At 37.2% G+C, this 24,329-nt stretch overlaps 6 protein-coding genes across 34 annotated transcripts in view; 2 read left to right on the top strand and 4 right to left on the bottom strand.

Moving 5' to 3' along the window:
* Nucleotides 1-2,754, top strand: part of Liprin-alpha (PTPRF interacting protein alpha) — a 39,648-nt gene extending 36,894 nt beyond the window's left edge. For all 20 annotated transcript variants that reach the window (XM_081981258.1, XM_081981257.1, XM_081981271.1 and 17 more), the window contains one exon: nt 36-2,754. In XM_081981258.1, the coding sequence (XP_081837384.1) occupies nt 36-116 (81 nt within the window). In that variant the 3' untranslated portion in view covers nt 117-2,754. The remainder of the gene's footprint in view (nt 1-35) is intronic.
* A 140-nt stretch (nt 2,755-2,894) lies between these two features.
* On the top strand, nt 2,895-4,454 carry LOC145730198 (odorant receptor 7a-like). 2 transcript variants are annotated; one of them, XM_081981290.1, is made up of 5 exons: nt 2,895-3,360; nt 3,413-3,746; nt 3,804-3,903; nt 3,958-4,059; nt 4,112-4,454. In XM_081981290.1, the coding sequence occupies exons 1-5, from the start codon at nt 2,913-2,915 to the stop codon at nt 4,274-4,276; spliced, it is 1,149 nt and encodes a 382-aa protein (XP_081837416.1). In that variant the 5' UTR covers nt 2,895-2,912; the 3' UTR covers nt 4,277-4,454. The 2 variants fall into 2 exon arrangements, with proteins under 2 accessions (XP_081837416.1, XP_081837417.1); XM_081981291.1 differs by having other exon boundaries at nt 2,895-3,365; nt 3,424-3,746.
* Nucleotides 4,288-5,707, bottom strand: LOC145730202 (acireductone dioxygenase-like). Its single transcript, XM_081981295.1, has 3 exons — nt 5,430-5,707; nt 5,088-5,369; nt 4,288-4,891 (listed from the first exon to the last, which is right to left on the bottom strand). The coding sequence occupies exons 1-3, from the start codon at nt 5,616-5,618 to the stop codon at nt 4,730-4,732; spliced, it is 633 nt and encodes a 210-aa protein (XP_081837421.1). The 5' UTR covers nt 5,619-5,707; the 3' UTR covers nt 4,288-4,729.
* Nucleotides 5,708-6,517: 810 nt separating this feature from the next.
* LOC145730197 (uncharacterized) lies at nt 6,518-11,644 on the bottom strand. Of its 7 annotated transcripts, none has more exons than XM_081981282.1 (10): nt 11,335-11,644; nt 10,796-11,025; nt 10,071-10,121; nt 9,007-9,176; nt 8,828-8,947; nt 7,687-7,945; nt 7,518-7,632; nt 7,410-7,463; nt 7,210-7,343; nt 6,518-7,158 (listed from the first exon to the last, which is right to left on the bottom strand). In XM_081981282.1, the coding sequence occupies exons 2-10, from the start codon at nt 10,995-10,997 to the stop codon at nt 6,941-6,943; spliced, it is 1,323 nt and encodes a 440-aa protein (XP_081837408.1). In that variant the 5' UTR covers nt 10,998-11,025; nt 11,335-11,644; the 3' UTR covers nt 6,518-6,940. The 7 variants fall into 7 exon arrangements, with proteins under 7 accessions (XP_081837408.1, XP_081837411.1, XP_081837409.1 ...); XM_081981285.1 differs by having other exon boundaries at nt 10,104-10,121; XM_081981283.1 differs by having other exon boundaries at nt 10,071-10,103.
* A 137-nt stretch (nt 11,645-11,781) lies between these two features.
* LOC145730194 (sodium/hydrogen exchanger 9B2-like) lies at nt 11,782-14,875 on the bottom strand. The gene is made up of 9 exons (XM_081981280.1): nt 14,733-14,875; nt 14,524-14,654; nt 14,387-14,471; nt 13,547-13,891; nt 13,260-13,493; nt 12,582-12,819; nt 12,261-12,531; nt 12,074-12,204; nt 11,782-12,013 (listed from the first exon to the last, which is right to left on the bottom strand). Exons 2-9 carry the CDS (start codon nt 14,540-14,542, stop codon nt 11,825-11,827), a joined length of 1,512 nt encoding a protein of 503 aa, XP_081837406.1. The 5' UTR covers nt 14,543-14,654; nt 14,733-14,875; the 3' UTR covers nt 11,782-11,824.
* Nucleotides 14,784-24,105, bottom strand: Dcr-2 (Endoribonuclease Dcr-2). Of its 3 annotated transcripts, XM_081981249.1 has the most exons (16): nt 23,973-24,061; nt 23,796-23,852; nt 23,272-23,552; nt 22,103-22,335; nt 21,300-21,973; nt 20,719-21,210; nt 20,379-20,657; nt 20,052-20,264; nt 19,454-19,990; nt 19,094-19,249; nt 18,635-18,951; nt 17,990-18,584; nt 17,487-17,934; nt 15,724-16,295; nt 15,485-15,672; nt 14,784-15,425 (listed from the first exon to the last, which is right to left on the bottom strand). In XM_081981249.1, exons 3-16 carry the CDS (start codon nt 23,430-23,432, stop codon nt 15,269-15,271), a joined length of 5,022 nt encoding a protein of 1,673 aa, XP_081837375.1. In that variant the 5' UTR covers nt 23,433-23,552; nt 23,796-23,852; nt 23,973-24,061; the 3' UTR covers nt 14,784-15,268. The 3 variants fall into 3 exon arrangements, with proteins under 3 accessions (XP_081837375.1, XP_081837376.1, XP_081837377.1); XM_081981250.1 differs by lacking the exon at nt 23,796-23,852 and having other exon boundaries at nt 23,973-24,105; XM_081981251.1 differs by lacking the exons at nt 19,094-19,249; nt 23,973-24,061 and having other exon boundaries at nt 23,796-23,952.
* Nucleotides 24,106-24,329: the final 224 nt, after the last annotated feature.

Raw genomic sequence — 24,329 nt, 5'->3', positions numbered from 1 at the left:
AATTTAGTTGTTAACTGGGATTATGTTGATTTCAGGCTAGGCAAACGTTAGAAATAGAATATACTAATTTAATAAGGGCGGCCACTGAACGGCGACCAGATGATATGCGCTCTTGATATGGATGGACGGTCGACGTCCCCAATTAGGCAACATCTCCAAACAAGTTTTGGAATTCGAAACCAATTATTGAATTTTAAAAGAACCATGTAGTGTTCCCGCTGCTCGGGCAGCCAGTGTGCTACCTCCCTATAATACTTGTTGATAATAATGCCGTGCGTTTTTTAGAGGCTGCCGAAAAGCGTGTGAAGTAAATGATACTCCCGATTACATCATACTCAGGTATTTTACGCACAAGGTAAGTCGATATGTGCAGCAATTTGACCAATCTCAAACTACCCACTGTGCAGAGAGTTATGCAAATGCTGCACATGTATATATCGCATAAAATGTCATGTTGACACACACAAGGTTAGTTCCCATAACCGCGTTTTGCGTCTGACGTCACTTATTTCTTATTGGTAGAAACAAAATTAGAAAATGACAGCCCGCAAGAAGCTGAACATTTTCAACTTCCTGCGTCTGTTTTTAGTGTTTTGACGTTTTGGACGACGAACTTTAAGAATGGAAGATATTACCATTTATCCTTGTTTCCAAGGCGATAATTAGCTGAATAACAAAGCAAAGCAAAAAATAAACAAAACATTGACAAATGACAATTAAAAATATCGTGTTTAGAAACAACTACTGTGAACAGTAGAAAAATGTGTTGCCAGATCTGTCAGCTGAAAATTTACTGTTGACCAATAGGAAATTAGTGACGTCAGACGCAATGGGAACACAGCCTGACTATTGGGCTGTCAACGTCAAACTAAGCGCGTGTGTATCGTAATTTATTAGAACAAATGCCTGAGTGTGTAAAGGTTTAGGAGTTATATGTAAGTATATGACTACGAGCTTTAATCCGAGAATAAATACTTGTGACGTAAACAACTTGATAGTATTATATAGGTATACCTAAAATATTTAAAAAACTACGCTTCTTAAATTGTGACGAATGTAATTGGGCATGTTTTATAAACTAGTCGACCGGTCAGGTCAATATGTCAAAAATCACTTGTCAGTTGATTATAATTGTTTCCGTTTACTGAAGTCACGTGACGAGTCATTTTTAACGTTCTGACCCTATAGTCGAGGTTTTTTGGTGGAATTGTACCAAATGGTGCGGATGATTTGAGTGATTTTTCATCATCGTTATTTTGGATACAGATGATCTTGATTGAATGTTTAAAAAAAAATCGTAAATTTGGCGATTTCTAGTATCCAAATTTGGAACTTTACGTTACTTTTGAGAAAGCTTTGGTGCAATAACTTACCAGACAGGATGCTGTAACTTTCTAGACAGGAAGTTGTGGTAAGTCTACGTGTGCAGCACTTGCGTAAATCACAGCACAAACTATATGAACAGTGATTTACACAAATGCCGCACTTTCTAGAATTGCACAAAGTTATTAAAGACCTGTAACAAAAGTTTTTTTGTACCGTGCCTCGGAAATCTGTTCAGCCATACTCGTTTTTAAATATTATTAAACCAAAACCACCATGTATGTTTTTTTGTTTGTTTGTATAAAAGATAACTAAGGATATTTATTATAGTTTTAATTTATTGGTTGGCCGTTTAGGTGCGATATTTTATAGGCAATGTAGCGTTACTCTCACCGAGCGATAGACAAAATGGTGGCTATACAAACTGAAGTGACCGAAACGCCATTTGCGTCTGAACATGCTACTTGTTTAGCCTATCGACTCGCTAGCGAATGATTGCAAGTTCAAAAAGAACGCGTAATCTTAGTGGAAGAAATCCGGAACTAGTTCACAAATGTCCTGGAATTCTTCCGCAATTATAGGCTACATCATCACAGAACAAGTAAAAAACCATATCCCTTAAGCGAATTTAATATTTTCGGTTATAGAACGCGATAAATCCATTTAGTAGACGTCCTATTGTATTCTGTAAATAAACAATTTGGTGTGGCAGCAGTCAGTATTAACCCGTACGTGCCTGCAGTATTTTTCTAGTTTAAACTCTTACCACCTTTTCTATTACAAGTTCAGTTTTATTTTAGGCCTTTTTTTTTTGGAAAATTATCACTTTTTTGACTGGACTAGAACAAAAGTTATACTTTAGTTACCCTAAATAGCTAGTACAAATATTATTATCTTGTAAGCTTGAACAAAGGTATTCTACTAAAATCCAGCTATAATAGCTTCATTCTGACTTTCCTTCCTTTTAAGCTTAACCCTCAGTGAATCCTCATTATAAATATTTAATAAAACTTTATATCAATAATAAGATAATAAACATTTCACAACTCTCATAACTGTATAATGTATAATAAAACTATACGCTGAGACAGTTATTTCCGTTTCGCACCCATTTTCATTACATCAGTAAGTAGCCAAGTTTTTTGTGTGTATATATTATACAGGTAATGATAAAGAACATTTGTTTTATATTTTATACCGTCTATTGTATATTTTGACTAAGTGTTGCTTGTAATTGTTTTCATTTTTTTTTTAAATCATACCTATCATAATATTGTTGTTGAGTATACATACATATAATATATATAGTAATGAAAAATCCTCGGTGATTAGTTTAGTATGATTGGAAATGATTGTCATCAACTGTATAAGGATTAATTATAGCGTTATTTTATGTATATACTACATAATATAACAGACAACCAAAGTCAATTTTGGTGTTTTTTTTTTTAACACCCATTGCGTGTCTCATTTACTATTCCCTACTAATTTGGAGACAAAATTACTGTTATTATACGTGCCATCTAAAAATTAAATACACACAAATCTCAGTTGACTTTCAACAAATCACTTTCACATAGAAGTGAAAAATGATCAACTCAAACGAAAAACTCGTCCGAATATTAAAGATCAATCTTATAGTAATCGGTTTCTGGGAAAGGCCCCTAGCATCCCCCAAGCTAAACTTAATCTACAGGCACTACTCCAAATGTACAATTCTTTTGTTTAGATTGCTCTGCTTGAGCATCTGGGCTGAATTTATTCGTCTCATTGTTCAAAAGTACGACTACGAAACCATAACTTCGGGTATGTTGGTGTTTATGTACACCATCAAAGTTACCCTAAAATTGATTGCATATAAAAAACTTAAAGTGGTGGAATTATTGAACGAGGTAATCGAAAAGGAAGAGGAAATTTGGAAGCACAGCGACAAAGACGTTCAAGCATTTTACAATCAAAAAGTTAAATTATCTAATTGTCTTGCAGCCACATTAACTGGGATCACTTTTTGCACGGTGTTGGCAGCGGTCACAATGTGTAATGTATCACCCATCAATAACCAAATTACATAATAAAAATCAACTTTTAGCATGTTTTCAGTACAACAGACTGCGAGAGCAATATACAAGCAATGTTACTGTAGGCGAAGTCCATTTAGGATATCAACTGTGGACGCCCTACAACAAACTGAACCGCCCAAATTGTTATTACGTCTCTCAACTTTTATTCGGATGGGAAATCTTCAATTTCGTCAGCGCCCAAAGCGTTATCGTTATAGTGTTGCTGGTATATGCCACCACTCGAATGGAGATGTTACAGCTGAAGATTCGGAAACTGATCCCGGAAGATCGTGATAGTTTTGATGCCTACGAAAAGGTGAAAGAACTGGTAGATTTTGTTGAGGAGCATCGCAGAACTATACGGTATGATAGTAACCCAAAAAAACCAATGAAATATTATTGTAAATTATAATTCTTTAGGTTTTGTCAACGCCTTAATGGGTCCTTAAAATTTGTAATATTTGTGGAATACGCAGTCAGTTCACTGGATCTAGCAACTGCGGTAACTAATTTCCTGCAGGTAATTTTATTATTTACAGAGTGTATCACTGTAGTATGTTGTACACAAAAATAGGCCGACTCTACGAAAGGTTTTTTTCAACAAACTCTAGCAGTGTGTCTTCTGACCACCCAGATTGTCATTCTAGGTTGGGCGGCCAACGAGTTGAAGCTCCAGGTCCGACATATTTGAATAAAAATGTTCAGTATTTTTTTGTAACCATTTCCAGAGTGAGCGAGTGGCGGACGCGATATTTGAAAGCCACTGGTTTAATTTAAGTCCAGACGGGGTGAGATTGGTCAAATTTGTACTACAAAGAGCTCAAAAGCCTTTAGTGGTGACCATCGGCCCTTTCGGAGCTATGACCACTCAGTCCGCAGTTTTGGTAAATTAATAATTCAATAATCCGTATATAACAATTTTTATTTATTTTATCAGATGCTGAGAGCTGCCTACTCCTATGTTAGTATTATGAATACTTCTTAGTGTCTACACAGCAGAAAATACACTCATTTTCAATTAGTATGCAAAATATGAAAGAAATCACATTATTAACTAGTTTTTTTTTTAAATTATTAAGTGTAAGTGCTTATGTGAACCGTTCATTAGCCGCACATGTACAACTATGGAAAATTCAAATGTATACATAGGGAGTCTTGTGATAAAAGAAAAATCAAGAGTTAGTCAAAAATGGTGACAAACTGACGTAATCAAGGTATTCATCAGAGGAAGTTGTCATGTGACTGTACTGCCCCTATTCGTTTTGACAAAGTGTATCACCATCTTTCTCTAACTCATTGATTTTTCCACAGATTTCCTGTGTACAATTTTGAAATTTCTTTGTGTTTTAAACCGGCAGGTCATTAACTGCATTTTCTCTAGTTTGATCATCATAAGCTCCATTGTACAGTCTCCTCATGTAGTCTTTACGACTGTCCAACTCATCGTTAGGTCTAGGGTAGGCCTTGTAGCCATAATCCTTTAGGAACCTCACTCCTTTGTAGGTTGCCTACAATTTATCGGGGCAGTAACAATAACACTTAGGGCCGGTACTTTTTCCTGCAGATAAATTTATTCTTAGGATAATTTCCATAGAAGTGACCAATAGCGTCTGATTACAAGATTTTTCTAGAAATTATCTTTAGAATAAAATTATTCTGAAGTGAAAACACTGGACCTTAATCTAACAATGAAAACCAACTAACCTTGTCTTCTACCACAAATCTGTGGTAGCATCCACCGGGGATAACAATCAAATCACCCGGTATCAGCTCAATTCTTAACCATTCGTCGTATTTATCGCGAATATCAAAGTAGCCGCAACCGGTCAAAACCAACCGGAACTCGTCGTGCTCGTGAAAATGCTCAGTGATATGCCCCAGCAGGTCGTCGTCTACCAAATTCTCCACTTTGTTAACGTGGTGATTATCTCTTTGGTCTACAAGATTTTTTAGCAAGGGATCGTCTTCGTAGTTGTTGGTGTCGATCTTTAATAGCATAATTTTAAAAAATCACGTCCACTTTCTGATTGATTATTCACAACTTACTTGATAGTACTCCACTCCGCTAGTTTTGTACAATTCCTCCAGCGTAATGTATCTGGGAGTTAAACTCCTTTCTTCCGTAAGTAACCACACCCGCACCATTTTCAATGTTGGTTCGTTCAAAACTAACGCGTTATTGTGCACGTTAAAGCAGTAAAAAAAATGTGACCAAATCAGGTGACGATGGTGCATGCGAAAAACTGCTGGTGATTATGTATAGGAATGTGAAAATTATCAAATAGTGTCGATCCTGATCGAAACTTTTTGTACTTTGGCAGTCAGCAGAAAAGACTGAAACCGACCAATTAACCAATCGTACATCACTACACTAAAACCATCGAATCGATGGGATAATTAGCCGTGCAAACAACATAATAAATAAAAAAGTGTCGTAAAATGTTTACATTTTTTATCTCAGCCTATAAATAACGACAAAAATGTGGAAAATTAAAAAACATCATGAAGTTTCACTTGGTCGAATTAATTAACAAAAAATTATTAAATACCATCTCTGCTTGAATAAAAATGAACCCTAAAAAAATATTCAAATACGGTATTTTATTAAATTTCGTCCTATAACTAATCAATTATTCATGATTATTTCTAATGATGGTTTCGGAAAATCGAAACGTTGGATTCCAAATTTGCCTCCGCCACCTTGTAGAGGAGAAAAAGTGGCTGTGACGATGTGTCGGTCATTTTTATTTGTCTCTTCAAATAAGTCCAGAAAAAATTAAAAACGTTTTTCCAGATAATTTCGGAAATAGTTGGAATTTTGTAATTTTAAAAACGACGCCCTGATTTAACCGACTTTGTATCTCTTCAAATAACCGAGATCCCCATGGTTGAGCTCGTAAAACGGACATCCTGTATAATATAGGAACTTATTGTATTGTTCTTCAATTATTATTACCTTGCGCCAAAAAGTCGTAAAACGACCACAAGTGATTTGTATTATAGGGAGGTTTTGATATACTATTCCATAGTTGTAACTTATGTATCCGTATTATACACACTCACATCACTAAAAAATATGTAATATTATGGCAAACTTAACAAAACTGTGGATTAATGTAAATGTATTAAAAAAGTGTTTCTTGAAAGCTTTATTAAAAAAAAGTCAAAATCAACAAGGGAATATAATACTAAATTGTTGTCAAACTTAACACTACACAAGGAGTGTAAAAGTTGGTATGTGAATTCTTTTTAAACTTATTTTGCTTACTATACTGGTTGCGTTTACTCTAAATTGTATCCAGCTAAAGGGTTGTACACACCACTCAACCAATCAGTTATTGCATTCAATATTATTATGAAACCAGTAAATACCAATATTTGTGATTGGATTAACAATGTGGATCCTTACGGTGTTTATATATCACATGGTTGGCTGGTATCTAGCACAGCCAATTTTCTACTATTTTAAGCATACTAATTGGTATAATGGTCACAATCAATCTGTCAAAATGTCCACAAGCACTGATTGTCCATTGATATGGTAATAGTTGTGTGACTTAAAACGACTGTATGGGCCTAAAAAGACCCGTGTACCCGGTGAGGCGGGCCCTAAGGGCCGGCAATAATAAAGCACATACGGTGACATCTGGCAGTAAATTGGCACACTCGCACATCAACACATACATCTTGTCCCCTTTCGGACTTAGTGACTTATGCAATGAGATTTTCCGTAAACCTGCGCGTTGCGGTAAATACCTGTAAATCATCCGAGCTCCTAAAAACACAATTTTTATATACAGTTTGGTTTTGTTGCTGTTTAACTGACCTGTCCAGTACAGCCAGTTTCTTTCAAAAATTTCCCTGTCGTCTCCTTCAAACACTTTGTAAACTGAAATGATATAACCAGTGTTTGGGTTGTGGATTTTTGGTAATGGTACTCCTATTTCGTGAATTGGTGGTCTATAAAGAATCATATGATAATGTAATGAAGTGAGAACAAATCATCAATTTAATAATTGTTCTTACCTACATATTGACGCTACTTCAGTGTATAAGTCTAAAGTGTGTGCTGCTGTGTATCTAAAACATGTTAAAGTAGATCAGAAAGTTATGCGGCAATTTCAGGGAGTATACCTGGTCGACCTGGGATCGAATTTTGTTAAACTGGCAGTGCGTAAATTGTTATAAAACATTACTGGATTCGTTTGCGATGTATTTATCACATAGTAGCTTATAAAAGGAAATTCGGCTGAAACAAATATAGTTTTATTAGGGTTTTAATGGGGCAAAACAATCAACTAACCGTTTCTCTCCATATTGGTTAACAACATTCCAGTTACGGCACTCTTCGCCATTGAAACTTCATTAACCAACTCTCCTGCGGTAACTCGTTGCTTAAACAACGGATTAATTAATGGGGACTCTAACACTGGATCGATGGGCTCCAATTGACTCATCAGATGACACAAAACGCAAAGTTTCGGATCTGGCACCTCCATCACCTGGAGATTGGCTTGATTTTTGCGATCCATGTAATTTCCATTAATGGACGGAGGCGGTCTCTGATGATCAATTAATAAACGTAATATAGTCTGTTCATGAGGTTCACCTAGGCTATGTTCTGATTTGACTGTGACAGATCATGTGCAAAATGTCACAGTCAAATTAAAACCTTTTCCAGTAACTTATTTTATTGACGGTATTTGAGTGATACTTGGCGTTTGGCAACAGCGCGCTGAAAATATGGCCTACTTGATATTTTTTTCGTTTTCTGTCTTAGTCCCGCGCATGCAATAATGTACGTTTCTCTGTCCGTTACGCGGTTTTCCTATGGTCGGTTTTGGATTTACCACACCTGTATATAGAATTTTTTGATTAATTTAATTTAATTGTTTAATTACTGATTTTTGAACACTATTTGCAATAAAACATGTTATATTTTTTAACTGTTATTTTCTCGAAAACAGCTGAATATCGACAAAGGGTATGCTATAAGAAATAAAACTTTACCTAAAAACCATAATTGCAAAAAAAAAATTCCATTTGAAAATGTCAACAAAATAAAAGTCTGGAAAGGACATTTGTAGAGGCTTCTGGCAATTTTTAGAAGGTTCTCAATAGCATTTAGAGGTTTATGGAACTCTCAAAATGGTTCTAGAGGCTTCTGACAATTTAAAACCGCTCTGTGAAGGTCTAAGACACTTGTAGAGGCCTCTGGCACTTTTAAAAGGTTTATTTAATTCATTTAAAGGTTAAAAATGATCTTAGAGGCTTCCGGCACTTTAAAATAGTTCTGAGAAAGTAAAACAACTCTGAGCAGGCGTCAAACTGACAATAACATTTCTATTCGATTTTCGTCTAATGAAATAAGGGATGTGACGGTGACGTAACAGTCAGAAGTCACTAAAGAGAATAAGAAAAATGTTTTAAAAAAATCTACATACCGGCATAGGCACTCCGGCAGGAAGGAATCTATCTAAGCTATGGATGGGAATAATGAAGCAGTCTTTTTCTACCCCCGAAAGCGATTTGGCCAGCTCCGAAGTGCCGTGATTGAAACTGACCTAGATGCGTACACTTTATAAACTTTTCCACGTTTCATTGTTTGCAGAAACTTGATTACCTGTCTGGTGGGGGTTGTTTTATTGCCGTGTGACGGCCATTTCAAGCTGACCGAAGGAGTTCGTGTTATTAGAGGCTGGGGCAAATCGGATTCCGTCATCGCCGGCGAGATTGTCGTGCTGGGGGGAGGGGGTTCCCCGCCAGCACCCGTCATGGGGCCGCAACGCGGCTCTGCAATGATCCAGTTCACGTTATTCTCCTATTTATGCTAGATGATGCTTATCTAGTCAGCTGTCGAAAGTTTTACCATTATGCTGTTAAATTAAATTTAATATTCTAGGTTTTGGTCAAAGTGAATCCAAACGTTAAATTTAGCTGACAGCAATTCTGAAACAAAAAATTATAAGCACCTATTTGAAAAGTTATATAAGTCACTTCTAGCGTCGACAGCCTCCCCAATAACATCATCACAATCCAACTGACGTCAACGTGTCGAAACAAAAATAAACATTATATCAATGACAGTAACAATAACAAAAAAAAAACATTGCAAGAAACTGTACGGCACGGCCAAAAATTGTGTTTTACATAGACGAAAAACAGCACACGTCAACTCATTGTTAAATATTCCTGCATATACAAGCTCGCGTCAGGATTTTTGGCACACTCAACATAAGCATGCAGTATTTAAGAGAGGATAAAGTGTTGGTGGTGGTGGGAGCTGGTTTTTATATAGGACTGGGCGAAACAAAAGGCAATTACCGACTATTTGATGGCTGGAAATGCGTGGTTTACCTGAGGATGCCCGTATTTTGTGTTTTCCGCAAAAGAAAAAACGCAGCCACGTCGTCTAAAAATAGGAATTTACGCAACACCAAACGAGAATTTGAACCGGTCGCGGGGATGCGACACTACTGAACAAGTATTGATAGATCTGCACGTTAGTCACGAGGGATTATTAAAAATATTGAAGGATATTTTTGTAAAGTGTCCTGCCAACTAATTTTATATTAGCGTCGGTTGTTAATAAGTGGGACGGGGCTAGTTAGTGTAACACACTGGTTAGTGGGCACGTCTACATAGACCAAAAAATAAAAATAAAATGTTCAAAAAACTACCAGAGACCTCGGCCTTGCGGATTTCTCCGACTAGTTTTACCTGTAGAACCAATAGATCCTGAAACGAATAAAACCATACATAATACGCTTATAAATAATTGTGAGCTGGTTAGGTATTGAGTCGTGCGTTACAGCCAGGTTCATATATTAGTATACAAAAAGGAAAGCCAGTCAACTTTCTAACTTAAAGTAAATAACTAATAAATTAACGTTAGACAGTTGAAGTGGTACTTTCCAGGACTACCTATATAATAATACGTAGAACTATAGGAATCAGACTAAGGGGGCTTGGAAGTAACAAAGTCCTCCCAATAACAGCACAAAGGTTCTAACACAGGATAACCCAACTGCACTAACTAAATCTTACTTTCAAGAGTAAACTTATTAGTCACCAAAAATTTTCTCAGTGATCTAGTTTCCAGTTGGCCACCCTGTATTATTGGGACATTGTCACGGGGTTAACACGCTCGATAATACTTACGTTTTAATAATAATGTGGAAGCACCCCCCAAAATTGCGTATAAAAATATGAAACAAAGTTTTGCGATTAATTATACGCGCTCAAAGCGGCACCCACATACCAAAAAAAAAATATTTTAAAGCTTAAAATAAAGTAGTACCATAATATGAAAAACATAATACTTTTCTATTCTCTTCTCTACTTTAAGCTGAATGGTGTTTCGCCACTCAAATTATAGTAAACATTCCGAAAGTAAACAAAACCAAACTCACCGTCCGAGTCGTCCTGGCTGTAACTGCACCTAGGAGGGCTAAAAAACAAATGGGTGCGGTAATGATGCTCCTCCATAGGTGTGTAGCCCTGTTCTCTGGTGCATCGTTTACTGGCGTGCCGTCCCACGGTGCTTTTGGCCCCTTTCCCTGTTATCGGACCAGATTTTTGTTCCCTGAAGTTCTTACGGAACATCAAATTCATGGCGCCGGTTTTAGTTCAGATTGTTCACCTAAAAAATGTAGTTGTAGATGCACTCTTTAAAACTACCTAATTAGCGGATTTTTCACTTCATCACAAAGATTACTTAAAGTTGAACCAGATGTATAATAGTATATAGGCATGAATCAGTGGCGTACAACCAAAAAATAACATAGTGTGACAATAAGTAGAGAGGGGGAGTGCTGGATGTTTTCTTTATAGTTCTCAAGGATAACTAACATAAACAATTTAAAAATAAAGGCTTGTTGTTGGACAATTTAACGGTTATATGAAATTTTACTGTGTTAGGTTAGGTTAGTCACTTTCTACACAAACTTACCTTGAAAAAGTTTGTATCGTTAAATTGAACACCTAAAAACAATAATAACTGAACAAAAAAATTCAGTTGCGCAAACAACAAATAAACTGGAAATCGAACGTACAAAAAGCCAAGGTCGGTACCGCAACTACTTTTTTACCCCCCTTAGAAAAGAGAAAATCGATGCACTTTTGGGCCCCTAAATTCGACCTTTGAGCGAAATTAAAGAGGTCACAGAAAACTGAAAAAAAAATGGGGGGGCCGCCCAAATTAAAACCGAAGATACGGGGCTTCGCTCGTTACGGCATGGCGACGTCGGCCGACCGTGGCGTCGCGACGCTTTCTGGCTGCGCCATGCGCCCCTCGCGTCTTTATTTTTCGATTGTCCGGCCTTGGTCAAGGCCAGCCCGACGGTCGATTTATTCCGAATTTTGGCAACCAAGATTCGGATACACGGCGGCTCAAAAATTGTTTGTCACTACAGAAAAATATATTCTATGCAAATCAAAAGTTATATGCATTCATTAGGAGAAGCTTCTTTTTTGAGAAAGCGATGCCCAAAAACGTCCATAAATATAGCTAAAGGTGGAGTGGTAACTATGATGCTCAAAATGCATATAACCATCAGGGCCTCCGCATCGAAGTAATCGGAGGAATCGTGGTCTGCTATCAAACCTAACAAAACGGGCGCCAACGCCGCCTAAAACAGAGTTTACCACAAGTACAGAATACAAAAAAACTGTAAATACTTAAACCTCACTTGTACTGTAGCTTTAGTGGCCATGGCCATAGAACAAAACAATTTTTCTTTCAAGGAAAATATCGATCCAATACCGAGCAAAACTGTCATCGCTGTCCTACACAAGATCCCTACCAGAATTACAGCTACACCTGCTTAATGAACACTTTCATAAACCACTCCTTCAAAAAGACACACTTAATCAGACCAATTAAAATTAGGTCACTCTGCAACTGGTCCACTTTTATTTGAGCTCCGGTGATTCCAAACAAAATCGGTTCAAACACGCTCCACAACATTTTAAAACTTTCCGACACTGGATTTTCGCCCACCTTCCATCCTTGTTTGGTCCACCATAACGAAGCCACATACGGAGCTATAACGCACCCTAAAGGTCCTGCTCCTCCATAACCCACTGCAGTACTGCCAAACACCGACAACACCCCTCCGGCTAGGATCATTAAAATCCTCAAAAAAACCTAAAATTGTTCAGTTACAAATCGAGTGGCAAGCTTTAACTGAAACATACCAAGCTGGAGTCGTGACTTTCAGGACAGAAACAGCAAATAAAACCCCACACCAAACCAAAAAGGATTCCCGCAACAACTGACACGGGCAACTGGATTATCAAATTCGTGACGTTGCCCGAGAAGATAAACCCTTGCACAATCCCAAAACCTACCACGGAAAACACGTCAGTCAAAGTGGTAACCGCCATTACCAAAGTGGGAATCCCTTTAGAGATGCCGTAACCCTTGGATTTCAACCTGTAAGATTACTTAGCTATATAGTATGCTCAGTGAAGATTTAGAATACTTGTAAAAGACTCTGGCACTTTTTAGAATGTTGTCAGTAGCATTTAGAGGTTTATGAAACTTTCAAAACGGTCCTAGAGGTCTTTGGCAATTTAAAACAACCCTGGGCAGCTTTAAAACACTTGTAGATTCTTTTGTCATTTTTTAATTTTTTTTTATAACATTTAGAGGTTTATGGAACTTTCAAAATGGTCCTATAGGCCTCTGGCAATTTAAAACAGTTGTGGAAAGGTTTAAGACACTTCTAGAGGGTTCTAACACATTTTAGAAGGTTGCAAGTAACACTTGGAGGTTTGTGAAACTCTCATAATAGTTATAGAAGCTTCTGGCATGCAAATATCAAAATAACTGACATTCAATCAAACCAAAACAAATGTTATAGTTTTTCTCACCTTAATAAAGAAGGTACGGTCACTGCTGGTGAAATGGCGGACAGAGCAAATCCCAGAGCTAGACCGTAGCTCCAAGACATGTGCAGCAAGTATCGACCTAGCACAGTCACCACTATCGACTCAAATAGCCAAGGCAAAAAACCTAGTTTGGTGATGTCAAATTTTAAGCGTCGCAAAGCATCCGGGTCCAATCCCAAACCTGCCCTCACCAATATCACTATCAACGCCACACCCCTATACAATTCCGGTTGTAAATCAGTGAAATTCATAAACCATCAACTTATTACCGTAAAAACTTATTAATCTCTGTGAAGGACTCGTCCATATCAATCACATGACAGTTCTGGAATAATGCGCCAACCAACAAGCTACCGATCAAGCCTGGCAAATTGGTCTGGCTCACAAGACGCGCAGCCAACATGGAAACAGCGCTGAGGAACCCGATTTGAAACAAACGGCCGCTATACGGCAGCACTGGGCTACCCAGCATTATATACAGGGTGTACCAAGTGACGACGCCGATAAGAATCAACGCGCACAGTTTAGTTACTTGGTGATAGGCGGGCCACCATTTGTAGTTTGGCCACCATTGCGGTTGCCACTGTTTCAACTCGGCCTTTGTAACAGTTTCACTGAAAAATGAGAATACATTTTCTGGAAAATGCTAAAAATGTAACTGCCTAACTTACTAACCCTACTTAACTGATAAAAACAGTACGATAAATAAATCCGGTTATGTAAATAATATACAGATAACTTTTGACCTTACAAGGAAAATATTAAAATAATTAAGTTTAAACACATACAAAAAAGAAATAGTTTAGTGACCACAGTATTGACACATATACAATTAAAGACGAGTTTTCCTGTAAGTAATGTGGGTTGTTTTTACTAAAAATATGGAAGTCAGGGTCAAAATTTCAGTTCATTTACATTTGAAATTCAAGATTATAGTTCAGATTCTAGATTAAAGCTCTGGTGGGTTTTAATGGTTAAAATCAAGTGAATGTAGCCACGTTTCATTGATGGAAATTGCCAAAAAATATGACATCACTGAATTCTGGTTAACAATAAGGAAAACCAGCATATCTTGCTAATAAAAGTATAAGTGTAGCATGTTCACTTACTTGTCTACAGCACCAGAACACCCACTTTCAGTTGAGTTATTTCTTGAGCTAGTAAAGTCACGTGACATTTGATTACTTGACTGATCTACAAAATGTTACTATAAAACATCATTAAAACAGTTGAATTTAATACTCACTGAAACCCGGGTTATCCATAGCAGACCAGGAAATCCTTATACACACGAACCTACCGAACTTATGTTAGCACATAACTCATAATTTTCTTAGAAATGTGATACTTTACGTGATTACCGCGTGCTTGCCTTTGCTATGTAAACAAAACCCAAATCCTTTCAGTCACTTTTTTTACATCAGCAAGGTAATTAAAACGCAAATAAAAACTTACCAGGCTAGAATAATAATTAGAACTGCGGCTGGGGACAAGCGAAACATAACGTTCAATCAGAAAACGTTTTAATATATTCCTATAAAAATACCTAAAAATAAACTCAATCGTTTCACAATTGTAACTTTATGAAATGTTTTAAATGACTTAAGACATTCCAGGAAGTTCAATTATAAAACAATTTTAATAACACTTGCCTAACCAACATTAACAATTTGCGAAATAATATAACGAACAAATACAAACTAAGAATCCAAATATAAAGCTGTTTTTTACTCTAAACTTCTGGTCATTAATATTTTCTGTAGTACTCTATACTGTGCTGCAACAGCTAAAAAAATTAAAAAAAAAGAAAATATGAAAACTGTAAAAAACACAGCCACAACTGCACCACTAAAGGTACAAAACAGAACTTTCTCATTTAAATCTAGCAGTCTTAAACCACCAAGGAGGCAGTGAATATACATAGAATAGTAAATGTAAGGAGAAATAGACGGCAACATTGTACGCGTTCCTAACATAGGTCCGCTGCAAACTCAGCACAGTTTGCAGAGTTGCCGTAGCGCTAATTTTGCAGCCGCCTTTCTGGCCATCATCTTATTTGACCCGAACCCATACACCTGTTGTCGTCTGCCATCCAACATGAACTGCAAGGGGACCATCACTTTGCCTTGGGAGGCTTCCTTAGGATTACTTGAAAATACGATCATTATTAAAATACTATGCCAGTATGAAAAATATAGCTTACTTACCCAAATGAGGGATGAGGATTGGGATTAAACTCATAAAGCCTCCTTACTAAATTTTTAGGTACTTTGTTGCTAAACGCCTGGATTTCCTTATACATTAACCGATAAAAGACCTTCCAAACAGTCTGCAAATTTTTCCCGCTATCCAAGTAAATTGCGCCAGCCAATGCTTCAAAAATATCACCTAAGGTCTACAAACCAAGCTTAGAACATTAAAATAATAACCCAACTGAATAACTCACCTTGGGAACATCAATGTACTCAGCCAAATTAAAACCGACGGCATCTTGTTCCTCAAGCAAAATCAGCACTTCATCATCAATTTCAAACTTTTTCGATTCGATAAACTCGGCAAAACGATCGACCATACTCTGAAGCTTCGAGTTGATCATCAGCATATACTTGTGCAAATTGTGCCTGACCACCAAACTGCCAAAAGTGTTATTGTTTACCAAAGCCGATCGTAGATCGGTCAGTTCGCCAGGATCCAGATTGCCGCACGACTCGAAAATGTGACACGTGATCAAAAAGTCCAAAATTGCGTCACCCAGAAACTCCAACTTTTCGTAAGACTGCGTGATTCGGTTGGGGGTGTACGACGAATGGGTGAGCGCTTGCAGCAAGTAGGCTCGATTCTTAAAATGATAATCCAGAATGTCATTCTCGATTATTTGCCAATCGGGAATGTGGAAATTGATGTCGTTCAATGTGGCCGTGGTACTTAGAATGGGATTGGTAATCGACTGTTTTAGCAAGGTCAGCAGATTTTCCGATTTTGGGATGATGCCCATCCACTCGACGAAACGAATGCCACCTATCAGAATATCACACTATAGTCTGTTCAGCTTAGTCAGTGATTAAATAAATATGTTAGTAATTAAATGTGATCATTATAGTTTTGTCCAAAAAGTCTGGAATATTGCAAATATCTCAAAAACTACCGTTTTGATTTTTCTCAGTTTTCATATTGTTATAGTAAATAAAAGCACATGACGTGAAGGTGACACGAGGTTTGCAAGTATACAGAGTCAATCACAAAGTATACCAACTTTCTTAATTCAAACCTGACACCCTGTGTATTTCTTCAGATTTTAAAAGTACTCATAAAGACCAATTCAACGATACACGGTTTCATAACTTTATTTGAGGGAATGATGAAAAAATTCCAATAAGTAAGTTCCTAGGTACCTATTTGCCGATTTTACCTTTTCAAAATTCATGTTTATTGAAAGGTTTACCCACCTATAACAATGGTAGGAGTAACAATAATAGCTATAACGTCATTACGATGTTAAATTGTTATCAATTTTTCCTGTGTCCTAAAGTTAATCAAATTTTCATACTACATAAAATGGTGTTTTTCACTGTAGTAATTCTGTAAACCGTTGAATTGGTCTTTATGAGTACTCTTAAAATGTGAAGTAAGGGGTTAGGTTTGACATAAGAAAGTTGATAGACTTTGTGTCTGACCCTGTATACTTGTAAACCTCATTTCTTTCTCATGTCATGCGCTTTTCAGAAAGAATCTCCAACTAGTAGTCAGAGAAATAGGTAGGTCAAAATACGTCATAGTCACGTGAGCATTTAACCAATAAAACTTGACATTTTTAGAACCTCTGGTAAATTTCAACATTTTAGAAGGTTGCCAATAGCATTTAAAAGCCACTGGCACTTTCTTGACCAATCTAAAAATCTTTGACAATTTAAAACAAGTCAGGGGAGATTTCAAACACTTATAAAACCCTCTGGCACTTTTTAGAAGATTCTCAATACCCTTAGACGTCTATGGAACTTTCAAAATCGCTGCCAATTTAAAACAGTTCTGGGAAAGTTTAAGATAGTTGTAGAGAAGTTTTCAGAAAGTTCTCAGGAGCATTTAGAAGTCTTTGGTACACTCAGAACGGTCTTAGTGGCCTCTGAATTTAAAACAACGCTGGGAAGATTTAAAATACTTTTAGAAGGTTTTAGAATGTTGTAAAATAACTTAAAACACACGTCCACTTACCTTCAATTCCGCAGGTCTCAAAATACGCTCCAAGTAACGCTTCTACGCAATCTGCCGCCGTTTTGTCGCCTACGTAGTTACACTTGAAGAAAGAGGCAACTTCCTGGATTAAACCTTCTTCGCTAGGATCCTCTTCAAGCTGAATGTCCCGTATAGAGTTTAAAGTCTCCTCCGACAGATCTCCGCTTATTTGCTCTTCCATAGGAATGCACACTCGATATAGTGATGCCAACGATGTTTCTTTATTGTCAATACGCTGCTCCACCAACTCGGGAATTTTGAATCCGGGCGGTAGCCAATCGGAGATTTGCAAATCGTTTGTTTTCATTACGCCCGCTATATGTTTTTTAATTGACAGATAGTACAAGTTCTTATTGCTGACCATTCGGCCTTTAAGGCTAGTCGCCTGACCCTCAGAAAAGTTGGGAAATTTTAAGTAGATGTAGATCTAAAAATTGGATTTAATTAAAACAGGTGATGTTGTGTAACAAAAAAATACTTACCGAGCTAAACAACTTCAAAAATGAGTCGCCCAAAGTCTCCAGCCGCTCCATGTTGACGATATCATTAGCCTTGGCGGTCGTCATAGCCTTATAGATCAAACACAGCTCCGGGCCTCTGGCCAGGTTGCTGTTTTCGATCAACTTGATCGGCTTCTCAACGAAATCTTTGAAGTAGGTCAACGCCAGTTGTTCTCTCCGCATTTTAGGCACTTCGTTTTTCATGGTAGTGCCTGTTTCGACGACTTTCTTGTTTAAGAACGCTTCATAATAGTCAATATCTACGATTGTTACATCCAAGTCCCTTTCAATGTCTTTTGGTTCTTCGCTGTCTTTCCACGGGTATTCTCCCTCTAGAATTTTTTTCATGTAGTCCTTGTTTATATTAATACTGCCCAGCGAAGGAATGATAACGTTTTCTTTAGGCTCTGGCGCTAACACATTTATTGGAGTAGTAGTTTCCTCAATGTAGGGTTTGTATGTGAGCAGGTACTCATCCAGTTGTAAAGGTTTTTTTTTGGCAGCCGGGTCATCTGGAAGTTGCATTTCTTTAGCGGCATTCACTCTGAATTCCTCTAGACGACACAAAAACGACAATCTGTAAAATAACAAAATTAATCCTAATCATTAGCCTTAAATAATCAGGACCTTGATATAATAGTGGGAAGTAAATTGGACTGGATCCACAACGCAGCTGGAAAGTCTTGTTTAACCACCAATTCGGCAACCAAATGTATTTCAAAGTCCTCGTAGTTGCGCTCTCGCTTTTTCTTGGCTTGCACTCCTTGGGGCTTAATAAAATTCGTCTTGCTGGTAAGGTGTTTGACGTACAACAATGGTTGATCGGGGTTCAACAGTGTTACGTCGTGCTTGGACTTGAAGTACTCCTCGTAAGTGCCGAATTGTTCGTTCGGAAACATGCTTCGCGCTGACTTGCTCAACGCCACTTCGGTTACTAGGTAATCCTGCAAAAATACACTCGAGTTTTTTAATGAAAATAGTATTCAATAAGATTTGATCCAAATCGTGCTCCTTAGAAACAACACACAGATCAGAAAGGATATGCTTGAATAAATAAATATAGCCTACAATTAGGAAAACACATACATCTGCTGAAGCATTGGCATTAATGACAATCACCGCGTCGTCAACCGATATTTTCGGTACTTTCGCCGATCTCTCTGTTTCGGTGAGCTTATCGGATGGAAATGGACTTTTTCCTGTTTTCTCAGCTATTTTTATCACCAAATAATAATCCCTTTGCTACAAAATTAGTGCATAATTAACAACAACGTTTACAATAACACAACTAAAAACATAATATGGTGGTAGAATGAATCCATATCAGTTAGTTTTACTCTTGTGGGTTAACTGCTGGGTGAGATATTACGTTAAGCAATGCTAAACATGAGTATTCTACTAAAACTTTTTGCCAAATAAACAATACAAACAGAAAAAAACACTCACCCCCATATCCTTGTACCACGGCGACACAATTTTCCTCAAATATTCATCGTGGGTCACGCTCAATGCAAGTCGCTCTTCTCTGGTCAGTTCTGTCCAGGTCTGACGGATTGTCTTGTGTTGCCTCAACACGTCAAAATCGACGGAACCCAAATCCTTCTTGACAGGAACGAACAGTAAACTTTCAGCGTCGTCCCCGTTATCGACGATTATGAACTGCCGGAGACACTTGAGGATACCGTCCAAAACCAGAACATTAAATTGCTTCACGTCATTTAAGTCGTCGTCACCCAGTTTGACAGCGGCCACATTGGTTTTAAGGACGACGTCGATCGTACCCATACTGACGTAGATGGGAAAGTCACACAATGTAGGTAGAGGATTGGGTGTGAGCAGGCCGTAGCACAAATCTGACGTGTACATATTGTAAAAAGTTGAGTAGTTGAGTTCTTCGCGATGTTCGAACACGGGCCGCAGATCAATAATGTGTAGCCACACTTCTCTGTCAGTAGTTAACGGTCCACGTAAGAATGAGGGTATCTGTAAGCGGATATTTTCCACTGTAAAAACACAAAAATTATAGTGTGTAAATATTACCAACCATTTTTTTGTGCTTTCTTTTATTTTTATTAGTGCCAGCCAATGATTCTTTTGTCTTGGGGTAATGCTTGAAAAGAAAATTAACATCGTCTTCGGGCACTATGTATTTTCGGGGCTGCAAGTGATCATCCAGCTCACCCTTTTTATGTAGCAGCATACAAGCCTTGAGAGCTGCAGCTCTTTTGGCTGACTTTAAGCTACTCATGAATTGTCCCTAAATAAATAGGAGTTTATTTTACATATTAATATACTATTAAAGAATTTTCCTAGCACAAATAAGTACATAAACGTGTTCTAAGAACGCTTTTTGTCCGTCTGTAATACTTACAGTGATTGGTTCGGTTATGGGACAAATTGTGGGCATAACGATAGTCACCCTCAGACCCTGCAGCGACTGTTCATAAAACAGTTCGGGAGCAAAAGTTGTATATTTGTCGCACGGAAGACTGTTACAGTACTGACTGAGCAACGAAATGGCCGACACAATGTCCACTCTTGCCGAATTAGGACCATTCACATAATATGGTGGCAGTTCGTCTTCATCGTACATCTTTTGAATTTCCTGAGCTGTAGGCTCAGCCCTAGTAGTATTCTTCCCAATTAGCAACTAAAAACACCAACACATCATTAACATTCCACTTTTTTCGAGCATATACGCAGTCTAGCACCTGCTGAAGGCTTTCTTCAACTTTACGAAACTCATAATACTTCTCCATAAACATTCTAAGTTCAGCGGTTTCCACCATCATGTAAAACAAACTGGTCTTATGTCGGGCTCGGCCTTTCGATTGAATATACGATCTGTACTCATCTGGTTTGTCAAACTTCACTACAAGTGAGCACCTGGAGATGTCGACACCTTCTTCCAATACGTTGGACGCGCACAAAACGTTGATTTCCTTATTTTCGAACATTTGTAGCACTTCACGGTTTTTCTTTGATGTGTACAAGTTCTCTCTGGTGTCGATGTAGGGGTTGCTGTTATATCCCACCATAAAGTTAGGCTTAATATGGGAATATCCCTCTACAGACTGGCTTAGACTAGTAAAGATATAATATAGGACTTTAGCGGTGAAGCGACGCTTCGTAAATACTAAAGCGCATAGTGGTAGTTGGGACTCTTCCTGATAAGAATCAAAGATGCTCAACAATTTTAACACCTAAAAAAAAAATATTTTTAGATTTACTACAGCAAGGACCAAAGAAAAAAGTAATTATACCTAAATCACAGGATTTGTTCTTAACTTACCTTGTCGGAACTGAAACGAAATATTTTTTCTCTATCGCTGAAGTCGGCCATATAATTTTCAAAAACAACCTTAACTCGACTAAGCCAAGTCTGAACAAACGTAAAAACGTCAAATAATAAGGCGTTATCGCAGTGTTTTTTTAGACGTTCCACTTGAATCATATGCGCCAAAATAGCTTTCCAGCCACCATACAATCCCATTATGGAAATATGATGGATTATATCGTGGATCGTGTTGATTAGCTTTTTCAAACCCTCCTCTTTGGTTAAAGGTTTTAAATCTGATCTTGGTAATCTAATAGTAGATGACTGCTCTTTAACAACTTCAAGAGTATTTATCAGTCCTCTGAGTAGGTAAATAGCATATTTTTCTCCATCACTCACTTGGTGATCTGAACACGGCAAAATTTTTTCTTTAGGATTAGTAGAGTACCCAGAAACTTCCAATAGTCCATCAACCGTGGCCACTTGACTGTGGTATGTGGTTTCCAATTTTCTCACTTCAAACATTACATTAGCAGGTTTACAGTTGCTGTTGAGTAAAGTGGCAGTCAGGCCTACTATTCTTGGTTTTGAGGAAACTGATTCCAAGGATTTGCATAGCTGCCTCATTGGTTGATCACTTACTCCACGATGACACTCATCAAAGACAATCAAATTGACTTTGTTTAGATCTGTAATTGAAGAAGTGTTGCAGTCAAGTTTTTGCAGATTTTTTGAAAAAAGTTTTCAGTTTAACCTAACTTTCCTTAGATAAACAAGATGTGACATGCTACTACACTATAGAAAGTATTCTTTCTTACCTAAGAAGTGCTGATTGGTCAGATTGACTAATATTTGAATTGTCATGACCAACACTTGATACTTGTCAAACTCATCGTACCATTTAGATTTAGGCCAAAAATCAAGAGACATGTCTCCACTATATCTGCCCACACTCAAATTGGTTCTTCTCTCTATACATTTAGCATGTTGATCAACAAGGGCTACAGTGTTCACCACCACAAAGGATATTTTACCTCCCTCACTGTACTTTCTAAAATTATTTATTAAGTATTTAACAAAATTTTGTAGTTTCAATTTTAATAATAATTTTTAACTTAATTGTTTCGTAAATTCTAGGAAGATTTAAAACACTTGTGACACTTTTTAGAAGGTTCTCAATAACATTTAGAGGCCACTGACACTTTTAAAATGGATCTAAAGGCTTCTGGCAACTTAAAACAGTTATGGGAAGGTATAAGAAACTTGTAGACGGCTCTGGTACTTTTTAGAAAGTCCCTGGCATATTCAAAATGGTTCTAGAGGCCTCTTGTAATGTGAAACAATTCTAGGAAGATTTAAAACACTTGTAGAACCCTCTGGCACTTTTAAGAAGGTTCTCAATAGCATTTAGAGGCCTCTGGCAATTTAAAACAGTTATGGGAATGTATAAGAAACTTATAGAAAGCTCTGGCACTTTTTAGAAAGTCTCTGGCACATTTAAAACTTTTCACTATATCTAAATGGCATTTCAGACACAGAACTGCTATATTTAAGATGACTCACAGTGTTTATTTATGAAACTGATAAAAACATTAAAATAAACTGACATTTATTGAAGGGTCAAACTGACAATGGCCGCATGCATTCGTTTTCAGCATCCATGGAGCGAGCAGAGCTTTTTTGACGTCCCAATGAGGTAGTTTGACAATTGGTCAATCTATGGTTTTGCCAAATTACGTCATCGTGACGTCAAAAACGCTCTGCTCCCTCTATGGAGCTTGAAAACGAATGTGGCCAATAACTGGTACTATCATGTTATTGAAACACATATTCTTATTCAATCTTTGTCTAGTGAAATGAGATAAGGAATGTGATGCAAGAGTCTTAGGTCACTAAACAGAGAACTCAATTATTTTCCTATTTTCTTATATCCATCTTCAATAATATATATTCTTTTATAAAAAACAAAACAATAATTTAAACTTACTTCTCAGAATGTTGTAGACGTTTCAAAACCAACACGGCAATGAAAGTCTTGCCTGCTCCAGTAGGCAAAAAAATAATTGTATTTTTTTTAATAGCAATTTCCATAAGGGCCACTTGGTAGTCCCTGGGCTTGAAGTCTTCCTCATTATTGTCTTCACTCATGATGGTGGGGACTTTTCAAACTCAAACAAGGCAGTGGCTGATGGTGGCACTGGCAATGGTGGTCTATGCTAGTGGTCCAACTCTGGACTGGGCAGTCTGGGGCTGGGCTTGGCCTTTCTTCTAGAAATTATAGATGTGGCTTATTCGACCAATCAGAAGGATCCACGTCAACCAAAAAAAAAAGAGGAGGAAAAATCCAGGGAACCACCCAGGGAACTATGGGTTATACAATGTCATGTAATGCTATCATAAAAAACAAGTGAAATAGAGATTAATGAAAAAGATATTTTAAAGTGTTATATTTATCTTAAATTGACTGTGGAGAGGTTTTTAACAAAACAAAAAAATTATATAGTTACTTACATTTAGGATATGGGGGGTACTCACACAAACACAACCTAACACCAACAAAAGCTACACCTGACAAATAAAAATTGCTATCTTACAAATATGTATAATAAAATGAACTACAGAACTCAGAACTCCAACATTGTACAGAAAAATGATTTAAAACATGATAAAATTAAAGCAAAAACATACCGGAATTTCAAACGTTCCAACCATCAAATTTTTTTATTTTATCTATTTGTTGCAAATTCAGAATAAAAATATGACACAAGACGTGGACAATGCAGCATGTCTTTAATATGAAGTTAGCGGTATGTCAACTGTCGCAAGTCATATTAAAACCTGTGTTTCCTTGTTTGATCCGTGTAACTAAAAAGCGAACGACGAACGATACCATTGCCATTGTTGCCATATCAGCATAAACAACAAATTTTAATTTTTTTTCAAGTGTTGCATATTAAGTTAGTTTTCATTGAATGCAAATTTTACTTTTGAAGTGTTGTTACTATATCAATTCAACTTGCCCAATATTTCAGTATAGATTTACTT

Source organism: Ips typographus, linkage group LG6, assembly GCF_016097725.1.
Source record: "Ips typographus isolate SLU linkage group LG6, UJ_Ityp_2.0, whole genome shotgun sequence".
Taxonomy (NCBI): Eukaryota; Metazoa; Arthropoda; class Insecta; order Coleoptera; family Curculionidae; genus Ips; species Ips typographus.
The sequence above is the reverse complement of the archived record's forward strand: the minus strand, read 5'-3'. Positions and strand labels throughout refer to the sequence as shown.